Source organism: Cupressus sempervirens, chromosome 3 (assembly GCF_028749045.1).
Source record: "Cupressus sempervirens isolate cs-2001-9-10 chromosome 3, ASM2874904v1, whole genome shotgun sequence".
Lineage (NCBI taxonomy): Eukaryota > Viridiplantae > Streptophyta > Pinopsida > Cupressales > Cupressaceae > Cupressus > Cupressus sempervirens.
In genome coordinates, this window is record NC_143120.1 from 1,084,829,853 (window position 1) to 1,084,844,991 (window position 15,139).

Sequence of the window (15,139 nt, forward strand, 5' to 3'; positions counted from 1 at the left end):
AAGTACAAATCTATGATTGGAGGATTGCAATATCTAACTCACACAAGGTCAGATATAGTGAATGCAGTTGGAATTGTTGCAAGATTTCAAGTTGGTTCCAGAGAAGCACATTATGTAGTAGTTAAAAGGATATTTAAATATATGAAGTGAACACTAGAGTTTGGATTGTGGTATGATAGATCTAATGATCTCACTTTATATGCATATATTGATCTTGATTGGGTAGGCAGTATGGATGACAGAAAGAGAACCAATGGTGGATCATTTTTTCTTGGAGGATGACTAGTGTCTTGATTAAGCAAGAAGTAGTCCTATTGTATCTCATAGAGTACATTAGAGGAAAAATATATTGCAGCAACAAACAATTGTAATCAAATTGTTTGGATGAAGTAGATGTTGAAGGATATAAGGATAGAATTTAGTGAACCGATTGTCATACATTGTGATAACACAAACACAATGAATATGTCAAAGAATCCAGTATTTTATTCTAAGACTAAGCAAATTTCTATCAAATATCACATGTTGAGAGAGAAAGTTGAAGAAAGGGAAATTAGATTAGAATATGTAAGCACCAAAGAGAATATTGTAGATATTTTCTTCAAGCCTCTTTCGAAAGAGACTATTGAGTATTTGTGAGGTATGCTAGGGGTAATGCCCCTACCTACATTAGATTAGATGATGCAAGAGTGCAACAGTTCAATGTTACACAGAATTATTGTTTGTCTGGACTGAATGTTGATGCTTCCTGTATGGGGGAGTATCTATAAAGGATAGAGTCATCTAGGACTCTTGATAGATGTTGTTTTTTAAACAATGTCTTTGTGCACTTGAGCAGTTTAGAGACAGTTGTTGCAGAGATATATTGTTGTTGAAAATTTTAACATTGATGTCAATGGGGGAGAGATTACAATATGAAAAACACTTTGATACATGGAGAATTTATAGAACACATTGAGGTATATCAATGGGAAAGAATAATTGATGAAGATCATTTGAAAAGAAAGGATAATAGTCTTTAACTGTTGGTATTCTTGGAACTAGATGTTTTTCATCTATGTTTCCATCAATCCCAAAGGGGAAGATTTTTGAAAACATAAATGTTGATGATATTACTATGGGGGATTATTATAGAAACATGATTAGAACATTATCATGATGATATGAAACATTCATGACTATGTTTTTCATTGATGTCAACATAACAGTTTTCTACGGTATTTGACAGAAGAACAATGGTAAAGATCAAGTTGGTATGGATAGATTGTTGAGTATTTTCACTAGTGAGGTTAATGAGAGATACACTAAGTGTTTATAATATGTAGCTAAGATCAGGAGAAAAATATATTAAGTCTAAAAGAAGTTATGCAAGTTTTAGTGAAGACTATTCTGAGATAAAGTTTACAGAAGCATGTTCTAGTAAACTTGTTATATCTCTTAGCAAGGTTGTTATTCTGAGAAGCAAGGTTAAAGGCATGTAAAACATATAGGATATGACATGGCTAAGCTTGCTAATCATAGTATTACATGTTTGGAAAGTTATTCAAGTTACAAGGTGACAGATTGATGTTATCACTACGTATAATGTGTTCTTAATGAGGTGCTATAATAATTAATTAAGAAGGTGTAATAGCCAACTCAAGGAATTTTTTTATGGATTCAATATAAAGGAAGGACATGTTCCTTTGTTATGCATGCAATAAATATGCAAGCATGATGAGTGGAATGTGAAGATAAGCAAAGTAGGGTGAAGTTGGAGAAAACTTCATTGCCGAGGTTTTATTTCAAGATATGGAGTTTGCTATTTGGATATGAGGTTTGTGACTTGATCTACAAGGTCTGATAGTGATTGGTCTAATTGATAGGATAGAGGGAAGAATATGAAGAATAGTATGGACAATTATTTTGCAAGGAATAGTTGAGAGATCAATTGGATAGTGAAGTTCAGTGGTCTTGCCCCAAAAGCTATTTGGACGATGGGTCCTTCTACCTTCCATGACTCCTAATAAGGTTGGCACAACTCCTAACAAGGATTTAAAGTCTCCTAACAAGGATGATTGGGTAAAAGCACAAACCTGTGTCACCTTTTATAAAGAAATGTGATATCAGAATGTGACAGTTCAACATTAATGACAAAAAAAATGGTATTTGTGTTTAAAATATGAAGATGATGTAAACTGATGAAATGTGTAGAATTGGATGAATTTTATGCCTATAATTTTTATAATTTTTTTGAGTAAGAATTTATTCATTTTATTTTATTTTGAAGTCCCTTTTTTAATTGTAAAAAATATAGGGTGTAGTTCCCGTCAAACAAGTATATGCAAATCATCTTTTTTTGTTCTGATTTGAAAATATCTTATAAATGACATGTATAGCTAGTGAATAGAAAAAGAAATAATTATTTTTGATGTATATTTTCTTTGTTATAAGTACTCAAGTTTGACCTTATCAGAATCCAAAAGTTTTTTCCTCCCGTCAAAACTTCCCTATCAAATCTATACCTTCTTGAAAAAAAATTACATATTCATGAGGAGGATTCTCTCCTCTAGAGATAAATATGATTTTTTAATTTTTTTGATATGATTTACTATTTTTTTTTCTTTTTTTGAGGGAGCATCTTCTGAAATGTTGAAATATTGACTTAAAATATTTTGAGATTATAACATATTATAACTAATTAAAACACTCAAAATTTTATATAATGATGATATTGAATCTAAGATCTATAAAAGGGTATTTTTAGTTTTTGAAAAAAAAAAGAGTTTTGATAGAGAAGTGAGATGTGACCAAAATAGATTTTGGTATCACAAATGGTGACATAGATCTATGCTTTTACCCGATTATGTATTGAATGTGTTTATAGACTCCTAACAAGGTCCATCCTCTAACAAGGAATATATATATATATATATATATATATATATATATATATATCTTTTTGGGCATCATTCCCACTAGTGTTTTCCCTCTGATTAGGGGTTTCCCTAGTTAAAAAATATAGTGTAATTATGTATGTGCATCTTTTTATGGTTGTTGTTTACATTAGTTACATGGTTAAGATTAATTAAGGTTGATAAATGTTTTAATTGGATAACTGATTCACCCTACCCACCCTCAGAATTATCTTGGTGGACTATTATTTCTAACAGAAGCACTCCAAAGAGCCATTGAAAAATAAAGCCCTTCACATATGAAGGATACTTTATAAGTCACGGCTTAGGCTCTTGGGTTTCAGTTGGAGGATCAAGTTAGAAAAATAGGGTATGCCATTTTGGACCTGTTAAAGTTTTCAAATGCCTCATCCAGCCAATGTTCTTTACAACTACCTTTAGCTATGTTGGCTAATGTAGAGTGAAGTGTCTGGCATGATCATCGACTTTAACTAGAACGTGGGCAAGGAAGGTTTGGGCTCTTGAAACATTCTTAGTGCAATGTGTTGTCAATGTTGGGTTGCTCTCCTAAAAAGATAATTGAGCAATGCAGTGGTTGGGATTTGGGTATGTCTTCGCATGGGTAGGACTCAGTTGTGTCTTTAATGGGTACTTTTGGTGAGTGCTTAGCCATAGGTTTAGGGTGGGACTTTCACATTTAGGCTACTACAACTACCAATTGCCTTCTAGTTATGAATGATGATGCTCTCACAATGTAAGGCATTCAAGACTGTACTGAGATGTAGGAATGAAAAATTGAAGTACTAATTTTTGTATTTTGGGCATTTTCTTAGGTATATTTTTAGAAGTAGTATATACACTATAATGTAAACTGGTTTCTTTTTGGCTTCTATGAACTATACTTAGCATGTAATATTTGACAAATCAAATTTTTTGTATTCAATGACGATTTCAAGTTTTCTTCCTGTTTCTTTCTTAGTTAAGCTTTTGAATCATTTTTATTAATAAAATAGTATAGTGGCTCACCCACTTTTTCCTTTAAAAAAATAAAGTAATAATTAATTACATAATGCATTTAAATTTTCTACATTTTAAATAAATTTAATCATAAAAATTGAACTTCATAATTGACGGCCCCTGCCAAATATGATTTTCAAGTCGATTTGCAGAATATTATCATTATTGTCAAGAGTCATCTAGAATCATGACACTTTTCATGGACATGTGTCCTTGATGCATGTCATGATTCTAGATGTTTCTTGACAATAGTGATAGCATTCCCAAAATTTACCTGAAATTCATCTCAAGTCATTGATCTTTCAATTACTTAAAAGTTGAGATTAATTAATAACAAAGACTAAACTTAATAACTGAAATTTAATTGAGCATTTCAATGAACAAACATGTGTCACAATTTTGGATAAATCTAGGCACATAGAAAAATATTCTGCAAATCAATCATAAATTCATCTCGAACCATAGATCTTTCTTTTGATCAATAACCAGATATAACTATAAGAAAGAATCTTAGACTACAACCAGTACATTGTTTCTTGAGTGATTTTGGGACACGTGTCCTAATTTTAGGTAGAAATAGAAGTTACCTTAGATATTTTAAAATTTGGCCTCAAATAGAGTCACGGTTGTTGATCGATCATTCATTGAACGGTCCATATTAATTCATTTGAACCTTTTGCATAACAAATATTAAATTATTATTTATCTTATTGTTGTAAATTAAAATCTAAATCACAAAGTGTAGTTGTACACATTTTAACTGAATAATTTAGTTAAAATACACAAATTATATGAATTTCTTGACAATTTGCAAAATCCATGATTTGGATTAGAATAAAATTAAACATGTAAAATTAAAGAAACATTGAATTTTCAAAAATATAAAATTATAATTTGTAATCATTCATTGACCAATAATTGCTTGATAATGATAACTTAATTTAATAATTGTAACATTTTTACTTAATTGAAAATAATTTAGATTTGATAAATTGATTGATAATGATAACTTAATTTAAATTTTAATAACTGTGACATTTTTCATTTGATTCAAAATATGATAAAAAAATAAAAAATACTATGATGATCATGATATTAAAATAAATTTAGATTTGAAAATAGGAAATAAAGAATAAATTAATTAATATTCAATAAATTATTTGAACATTTATAGATTAGTTGTGATTTGAACTTTATATTTTCAAATCAAATTTCAATATTATCCATACTATTTTAATTGTATGATCATGAATCATGATGTTACATGTATCATAAGTTTTTTTTGATGAATAGTATCCTTTTCTATTAAAAAAATATACTTAGATTACAATTCATGAAAAAGGGGCTGGGGGAATACAATATCACCCCGCAAGTGAGTTCACACAGCCAAAGTTAGACTAAAAACATGGCCATAGCCAAAAATAGAAACTATTCATCAAAAAAACTATATAAGGCAACCTGAGGCAGCCAAAGTAGTGTCAGCCAAGGGTGGTGGATCATCTTTGTCTTGAAAACCCCAATCATCTTTAGGATTCAGGGGTGGGCTGGTAATAGTCCAGCCATCATCAGTAGCAACAGTAATAGTGGTAGCCTCCACATCTTTAACCTCTGGCCACGGAGGAGAGATCATCAGGTCCAATCGAGGCCACTTCCTAGAATGCACACAATGAGAACTAGGAGGAGGAGCTAGGGACCAAGTAGAACCATCATGGGGTGGGGAGGCTGAGTGGCATCTCCATCCACCATCACCACCATTGGGAGAGCGGTGGCGAGAAGCTTGGGAGCATGGGGTGTGCAAGTGGTGGCCGAAGGAGTGGCACCGAGGGTGGTAGCCATGAGCTGTCAAGGTCTCCTCTAAGGCATTAGGAGGAACTATGGCAACATGATAAAGTTGCTATAGTTGCTACATTATGATAAAGATCAAAGATTCGTTGAATCTAAGTTGACAAGTTTGTTTTCTTGGAACTTGTGAACCACGAGGAAGATAAGCTTGATAAGTTGGTGGCACAAAATTTGATGTCAACCATTTTTAGGCGAATTTAAATGGATTCTAGGAAAATTTTCCAGAATAGACAAGATATGGGGTAGATACATTGTATCCTACCTAATCCATCCAAAAACCCTAATTTGGATGATAGATAATGAGTGAGAATATGTTTTGATTTCCTATAAATAGGAATATCTGGTCATGAAGAAAAAAGGTTAGAGAGGTTGGTGTCATGTGCAAGAACCTAAGGAGGAGAAGGAATTAAGGATTTTGCTTCATCAAGTGACCCAAGAAAAGAGTGTGCAATGGCATACTAAGCAAGAAGGCTTAAGGAGATGAATGCTTGAAGGGTGAACACAAAAAACTTTTCAATGTATGTCCATATTTTGTTAAAAACAAACTTTTAGTATTTTGGGGATAGATTTTCGCCCTTTCATCATTTCTTGCAATAAGATATTTTTCTAGGGGGGACACAACAAAATTTCACATTTTTGAGATGACCCCACTTTAGAAATTGATAAGAAATAAAATATAGAGTAAGCAATTACCAAAAAATCCTAGGATAAACTATTTAGTGTTAGCTAAATCCTCATTAGAGTAATTAAAAAATTCAAAAAAAGATTAAGATTTTATGGGGAGCACGCTTGACACTATTATAAATTTACTTAGAAAACAAGACCACTTTGTGTGCTCCCCCTTTTTGAGGGTCTTAAACTCAACCATTTAACATAAAAGTTAGTAGTTTAGAAGCTATAACTCTCTTTTATCATATCTTTAAATATGGAGTCCAACTATCTTCAATGTCTTGTGCAAGTTCACATTTGTATGATTTTAGAAAAGAAGTGGCAACTTATGCCCCCTATTTGGTTCCCACTCTTTGTGAACTTACCCTATATATATATAGTACATAATATGTATTTTAAATATATTGTATACTAGCTTCTAGACATGCTTAAGTTGTCATTGGCCCACATTATTCACCTTGTCATGGATGCATAGAATTTGGAACAATTTAAACTCAAACCCCTTCATTACTTCCAAAGGTACGATGTCTCCTCGTGAAGATTAATGTGGATAATCAATTATTGATGCAAACAAAGATACAATATGATGACACTTTTTATAAATCAAATATATATACAAGTCTAACCTTCTGAGAATAGAAGAACATTTTTTTGGAGGTTAATGTAACATTTGAGAAATTAGGTAGACAATAAGAAAGGAATAGAAAATGAAGATAAATTTATATATAGGATGGATAATTAAGTAATGAGATTGAATCCTTATGTAGATAGTTACAACTATTATTTATTATGGTTCATGAAAATGTACTTTTTACATTTTACTCTATTAATTAGCTAATGCATAGGATGAGCTAGCTTCTTAACCATATATATCACTATATCTAGGGTATAAATACAATTATGCATAGCAATGAATCACGACTCATTTTTCTGATTTGTTTACCTCTATTTTCTTGCTAATATCCTTCATTAGAAATTATTAAATCCCATAACTATATATTTCTTCATTGTCTCTTTAGAAAATCTTTTCTCTTGTTAAACATTTGAAACTCTCAAAAAATTAAATTATTTTTAATGAAAGTCTACACTGACATTAGATGGATTACACATAACAATATGTTTTCACTAGAGCAATATTAAGTTAGAATTTTCATTCCACTCTTGTTTGATCTTATATATAACTTTTACTCGAGTAACATACTAATTATGTTAATTCAATATTTTGAAGAAGTAAGTAGGTTGTATGCCTTCAAGTGATATGTTTATTGAATATGACCATTAAATGCAATATTTGAGTGTAACTAGCCATTTACCACCTTTGGTACTCATACTAAACTATTATGCAACAATACAATCTTTTTAAAATTCATAGTACACTTATAGGGAGATTTGCACAATAGACAAAGATTTACATGTAGGCTTGTACTATAGACAAAGATTTGCATGGAGACTTGAACAATAGATAAAAGTTAATATGTGGACTTGCATAGTAATTAAAAGTTATTTTATATAATATACAACAATGATCAATATTTTGAAGGTCATGAATAGGTTTGCATATTTGTGTATGACTTATTTAAGACTCTTGTAAGATGAATTGTTCTCAACAAAAATTGGTACATAAAATTCATAAAAAAACAAATCTAATATATCATTTTTAAGTAAGACCTAATAAACTCCACAAAAGACCAAGGGTTATGCACACCCAATTCACATTAATACTATTGCTCAACAACTAGTACAATACATCAAAACACACAATTATACACAAGATAATATTGGGAGTGCAAAATAAGATTTTGGAATATTTTTTTTCATAGTAATCCCTAAGATAATTTGTTATGATATGATCTAACAACATAATTATCTTTACTATAGAAATCCTACCTTATAACTCACATCTATAGAAACTCCGAAACAAATTGATAAAAAGAGAGCGTGGAAGTGTTACAAGAAGACCATGGATGTGTTTCATCTTTAAGAATAAATAAATAAAATGTACAGTCCATTTACAATTCAGGCACGGACTATTCCCATGCTTGAGACATCCTTGGAAGCATAACCCATGCCCATGGGGAGACTGGGTTTATTATTTACAAAGAATGCTTGCAATCTAATACATAAGAAATTCATTGACTGCTGTTTGCAATGATTTTGTTTATACTCCTCCTCCTCCTCCTCCTCCTGTGATATTGTTGAATTTTTCCCTCTGCATTCGACAGTACAGACGAGCTCGTAGAAGAAGAGATTGCAGTAGCCTTGTTAACGATTTCACTTGTGTATGAACAAGACGATGACTGGTTTACTTTCACAGCAGCTTGTGATTTCACTTGACGAGGAGAGGAGTGAATGTGAATGACATGGAGTGGACTCATTCTGCTCTGCCTCGTGAATTTGGGCATCTCAACATGCAACATATGTTGTTGTTGAAAGCTGCCTGTCGTGGCGCCCACGTTAACATCCTCTGGAATTTTGAAAGGCTTTCTTGTCTTAGACACGAGGCGGCACTTCCACTTAACCATTCCCAACTCTTTACAATAACTTTTTCCACGCAGTATCAAACCCCGCTCCTTGTCCATCTCCACCTCTATTTCATCTGTGCTCAAACCTGCACAACACAAAACATAAATAATATGATTCTCTTTACTCTGTATACTTCTCAGAAGAATACATCGATGTTTAATTAAAATACCTCTAATAAGGAGATTGAGAAAGTAGGAGGAGCGAGTCTCTCTCAATGCAAAGTTGCCATAAAATCCATCAAGTGGAGGTCGGCCAAGTCTACATCTTCTTCCACGTCGGCGTGCGCTTCTCATTGCCAAATTCAACTCCATTGCAGTTTCTTAGTCGTAGAGGTCACTCCCAAATAAACACAACAATAAGAATCAGCTAAGAAATATTGGTTAAAATGGTAATGCTTGTAAAATGAGCGAAAGTGTATTGTTAGATAGAAGAGCAGATGGAGCGCGTAAATATAGCATTCGCTTGTGAGGAGAATTATTCGATGTGTGAGTTGATGTTTTTGCTTTTCCGGCGGACTCGCTGTCTTGATACCCAAGTAAAAGGGCGCCGCCAAAGAATGGAATATGAAATTACAGAGATGAGAAGGTACCGAGCGTATAGCACAAGTACCTCCTCTACCACGTGGCAGACGGTTCGCCTCTTTAAAAGATGTTCCATTTCAAATCTTTGGTCTTCCGTCCAAACTATTTTCAGCAAGCTTTTGCATTTCTTTATTGAACTGCTTTTAGTAGTTTATCTATTTACAAATACGTTCTTTCGTTAAATAAGTTTTTGATAAAAGAAAACTCAATCGTATTGCTGTGTATATGAACGAACACTACCTATTTGGGTCGAGACTCTACATAAATAAAGTACCATAACATTATTCTATTTTTCATCAAATCCCATCTAGCTTTATAAATCAAAACCTCACAAATCAGAATTCACAAAAAAAACATAACTAAGGTTTGCATATAATGAATATAAGGATGTCACGGGAATTTGTGTGGATAGGTGGATGCATTTGTGCTGCAACTTAGTGTTGATAAGAAGTCATTCCGAAAAGATTGGTGCCACAAATTGTGCTGCTCAAATTGGTCCCACACTGAAGGACTATTGTGTGAAATACATAAATGAGCGTGAAAGCAAGGATAGACTCTTCTCTAGAATGATAGCAGAGCAAAGTAAGATTGTGCATGTTGATTTAGATGTGGAAGGAATTGATGATGATGGTCAGTATATGCAATCCTCCACATATTTGAAGAAAGTCAAAGACATGCCCATTGATTCAGCTCCTCCCCAAGGCCCAACCACTGACAATTTGGAAGAGCTAACTGATGGAGTGATTAAGAAGACCAATACATGGGTGGAATGGATGAAGACTAGGAGAAAGAGGATGGGTGCTTAGCCAATGCAATCATACATCACGACTTCCACTAGCACCATGGTGGCCACTATACCCACATCTGTGGGACCTTCTCAAACTAGAGGAGGAGGAGGAAGAGATCAACCCTAAAAGAAAAATATCTCCATTGCACTTAACTATGGCAGAGGCTCAGTATTGGTTATAGGCTCAATAGAGGAGACTAAAAAAGATAAGGAGAATGAGAAGGAAGCAGAGAAAAATGGTGCAAAGGAAAAAGATGCATCTATCCAAGTGATCAACCTAAATGGCTCTAATGGAGCCCAATGCAATGATGGACTTGATGGAGGGCTAGCAATGCAAGAGACACATAAAGTACCAGATAGCCAAGGTAATATTTGCACCACTGCTTCTTCTACTTAGACCATTACTTTTCCATTTTTTGCCAAGAAGATAGACACCCCTCCTGTAGCAAGGAAAACTTTTGGTGCAACATCTCTTTAGTCCTCCCTCAATGTGCTTATCTCAGAGTCATGGCTAGAGAATACACTTGAAAGGAAGAGAAAGAGAAAAGAGGAAGAAACACCTCCAAAAGATTTGATTACTCAAGTTGTGAAGCAACTGCCTATTACCAAGAAAGAAAGGCTAGCTCCTATGTTGGTGGCCCTAGGCAAATATGTCAACATGGGCAATTTTATTATGGAGGTGGCTCAAGAATAGATCAAGAGGAACTTGACTGATCTTGCCCCATCGGATTTCACCATCCAGTAGCATGACATAGGGCCTGTGAGGCATGACACTAAAGTTAGAATGTAGAGATTCCTCAATCAAGAGGTGGATGAGGAGCTAGAGAAGCTGAAGATCTCCAAGGCCCAGCTTAAGGCCACCAACAAAGAATTGACCAAGTGTTTGAGATAGTTTTTCATCCACTCACTAGCCATGTAGGAGAGTCATTTGATTCATGGCCTTTTGACCCCTCTACAGAAGAAAAAAAGGCCCTACTTTCCATGCTTTAGGAAGAAAAGTATTTTGGTCAGTTTGGGCATGAATGGCTTGAAGATATAAAGGTAAGGGTTCTGCCCTTGATTGGGAAGTCGGGTGCCCTTTGTATAAGGGTTGTGTAATTGAAGGAGATTGTGTTCGGTAATCTTGAGTCCCCCAAGATGGATATAGAAAAGTACAAAGACTCCATTTTCATGCTGCATGAAATCATAAGCATGAAGGTTAAGAATTCTCTTAGCTTGGGCATTCTGAAGAATGTAGATGAACCTTTATCTTACTAGGTGCAATCTCTCGAGTTCAAGAAAGAGAACATGTTTAAGGCCAACAAAAAATTGAAAAAGATAGAAGAAACTATTTTTGGATGTCTCTGGGAGCTGCACAAAGAGTCTCATGTGAGTAGAAATAGTGAAGTGGTTGATGTGGATCATATTAAGACTACCTAATGAGACTTCATTGATTAATTCATGCATCCGGTCAAGTTCCTATTGTGATATGGAGCCTAATCAAACTCGAAGGTTTATTCAGCATGGTTTTCTCCCCATATTATTTCTACGGGGGTCAAGGGGAAGTGCCCCTATGGGGTCCCTATTGTAGTATAGGGTGGGGTCAAAGAGTAATGCCCTTGCAGGGATTTTAAGGGGCAGTGCCCTCAAAGCCAAAAATGCCCTTATATTGTAAAAGGTGTCGGCTACTATTTTTTCTATTATTCTAGCCCTAATTTTATAAGTGGCAAAAGCTTGTATAAAAAGGCTTAGGGTTAAGGATTCCATAATGTAATGGTGCTATTGTAGCTTCTTGTAGAGGTATTGAGCTATAAGGGATTACAGATTGTAATCACTAGATAATAATAATATTGGACTTGTTGTTGGTGGACATAGCCCAGGGATTGGGTGAACCACATTAAATCTTGGTGTCTTGTGTTCTCTTTTATGCGATGTACTATGTTCTAATATTGGTTATATTTTCATGTAACTACTATTTCTATCGGAGGTTAATCCTGATAATTCCAATCCTCTAACCTCCACAAGTTGACTACCATAGACGAGATGCTTGTGAAAGTTTTAAAAAACCTACAAGTCTGATCCAATTTCGTAGAAGGGTTGGCCACCAATCATGACTTCTAAATGATTCAATCAGGCAATGTGTTGATTCCTTATTTTGAGGATCTTGCAGCCATCATTAGGGCGATGAAGAGACACAAATTAAGCTAGTTGGAGGCCAAAATGACTGGTGATGGAAGCCAAAGTACTTCAGCTCCCCAGTCCTAATCATTTCTCGAGTCCAGCATGACAAGTGTCAACTTTCCTATTTTTATCTTCTATTCTATCTTCTCAAGATTGTAATCTTTGTAACAACTTGAAGTAAAAGGGCATGTATGTAATAATTCAAAAATTAATGAAAGGATCGAAATTTTTTGGTTTCAATTTTCCCCCTATTGCTGAGACAATGAGTGAGCCTTGAAAGTTATCATCAAATTTGTTTTTCATTTAATCACATGTTTCTTTGTGTGTTTCTTAAATTGGGATATGGTAAACTATGAATCATTAAGTTTAATATGATGTTGGGCTTTATATGAGAGTTACTAATGTTTTAGTTGTATCTTTAGTTCCTCTATTTGTAATTTAATATAAGAGTAGGACAATAAAATTAATCTGTTTGTTGGATAGATGATGTAGGAGTTGATAGATAAAGTGCTGAAAGGGGTTTTATTACTCTCATGGTCATGAAAGTAGTTGAATCAGAGATTCAAAACTATCTCGGGTCTTCCATGGTGATGAAAAACTTAGTTTTGGCCTCTTTTGCTCTCTAGTTAAGAGCATACCCATCTTTAGAGTAGGATAAACAAAATTCATTGCGAAATTTCTATAAGGGATATGTACCTTTAAAATTAAAAGGGGAGTGAAAGAAGAAGAAGAAAGAGAAAAAAACTTCCCATCTGTTGATAGTGGATTGTTCTCCAATAATTAGGCAAGAGAGTATGGCTTTCTATTAAGAAAAGAAGTAGAACAAATTGTTAACCAACAATAAGCACATTGCAAAAGGTTCAAGAATTGGAATTGGGAATAGAAGGAAGAATCTCATGCAAATGAGGACCAATAAAATCTCAACCTCTTTTCTATGTAGTTTACTCATTAAGGATTTCTACACAGCTTATTTTCTATTTGTCAATTTTGTGAGCTTTGGACCTAATTTTATTATATGATTAAACTTTTCATAACCTTCACTAATGTTAGGACACATCCTTATGTTCTTTTGAATGAATTTTTTTTATGATCATATGATAAAAAAACATGTTTTCTTATTTCTATTTTTAGAATTCACCTTTGCTTTTAACAAATAATAGACATGAATTACGAAATATTTTAATTTAAAATGTTAGATAATAGTAGAAAGTGTCATTCAAATTTTAGTTATAATAAATATTCTATTATATAATTCATCACAATGTTTCTTAGCTCATCCTTAATATAAGTTGATTTAGTTAGTTGTTCAGGAGAATTATATTCTTTATATACAGAGTATATAGTGTGTTACACTAATGAATAGAAGTATTCACACACAACCAAAGAGCATAAAATGGTCAAATAAAATAGAAGATGAAAGTGTAAAAAAATATGATTTAGGAAAATATTAAGTCCACAAATATCATCTTAGAATGAACCTTATGGATATTTATCATTAAAAAATATTGTAGCTAAATGTTATAGAAATTTGTAAATATTCTTACACATTCAAAAATCTTACTTTTATTTTTATAAAGATAAAAAATAAAATAACATAAACTTTTAGAATTATCTTGACATATAAAAGTCAACATAAACTTTTAAAATTATGATACAAAGCAATGATTAATTATGATAATGTCATTTAGCAAAAAAATTTAAAATCATTATAGTTGAAAATAAATTTTTTCAACATACTCTATATCCATTAGACCTTATTGAGAGTATTTTTTGATTAACTATAGTGTTAGATGTAATTTGAGTTATGCTTTATCCATGTTCTAATCAATCATATGTTTGGTTTAATCTAACAAAGATTTATTTAAGCTTGAACGTGAATAAGAATCAAAATGTAAAACATTTATTTATTTTTTTCGATCTCTTATGTACAAAAATTGCAGTAAAATAGTAATTATAATGATAACATGTGTATTCATATATAATGATTATTGAGAAAGAAATCTCACAAATATTATGTGTGTGTGTGTGTGTGTGTATTTAAAAATAAATCTCATTAGATGATGGTATGTTGGTTTCCCAAGTTGGCTCTGCTAGGGTTTCATGTGATCTTTGAGTTTTCTTGCATACAACTCTGTGTCTAAGCTATCCTTTAGTTGTTTCTACTTGTCAAACTACATTTACTGTGGGAGTTTTTAGGCTAGCTTAGAATGGCCCCAGCCAGTGGTGACCTCACGCTATTGCTTTGGAAAGCCATGGTGCCTCCATTGAAAAAATGTCACAAATTTGTCCTGAAGGTTTTTCACGAGCTAATCCTAATATTATCCTTCCTTTGCAAAATTTTGATGTCGCTTGTGATTGGTTAGAAAAGCATACCTTAATAGAATATTGTGTGGGTAGGACTCGTCCTGAAGCTATGCTCTAAGAATGGGTTAACAAGAGTTGGACTCCTCATGGAGTCCACCTTGATGTTGTGCAAAACCTCACCAAGAATTTTTTCTTATTTTGTTTCGCCAACCTGTCGCAGGTAGACGTAGTTTTTAGCAATGGTCATTGGTTTGTGCATTCCTCCCTACTTGTTTTTTAAAGGTGGTCGAGAGACTTCACTGTCTTTGATGACAAAAATTTTAGGGTTCCTATGTGGCTCAAGTTTCCAGGTTTACCCTTGC

The 15,139-nt window shown here is 33.2% G+C and overlaps 1 protein-coding gene across 1 annotated transcript; it reads right to left on the reverse strand.

Annotated features, from left to right (window-relative positions):
- Positions 1–8,363: 8,363 nt before the first annotated feature.
- LOC149570534 (uncharacterized) lies at positions 8,364–9,352 on the reverse strand. Its single transcript, XM_089817908.1, has 2 exons — positions 9,115–9,352; positions 8,364–9,030 (listed from the first exon to the last, which is right to left on the reverse strand). The coding sequence occupies exons 1-2, from the start codon at positions 9,254–9,256 to the stop codon at positions 8,552–8,554; spliced, it is 621 nt and encodes a 206-aa protein (XP_089674034.1). The 5' UTR covers positions 9,257–9,352; the 3' UTR covers positions 8,364–8,551.
- Positions 9,353–15,139: the final 5,787 nt, after the last annotated feature.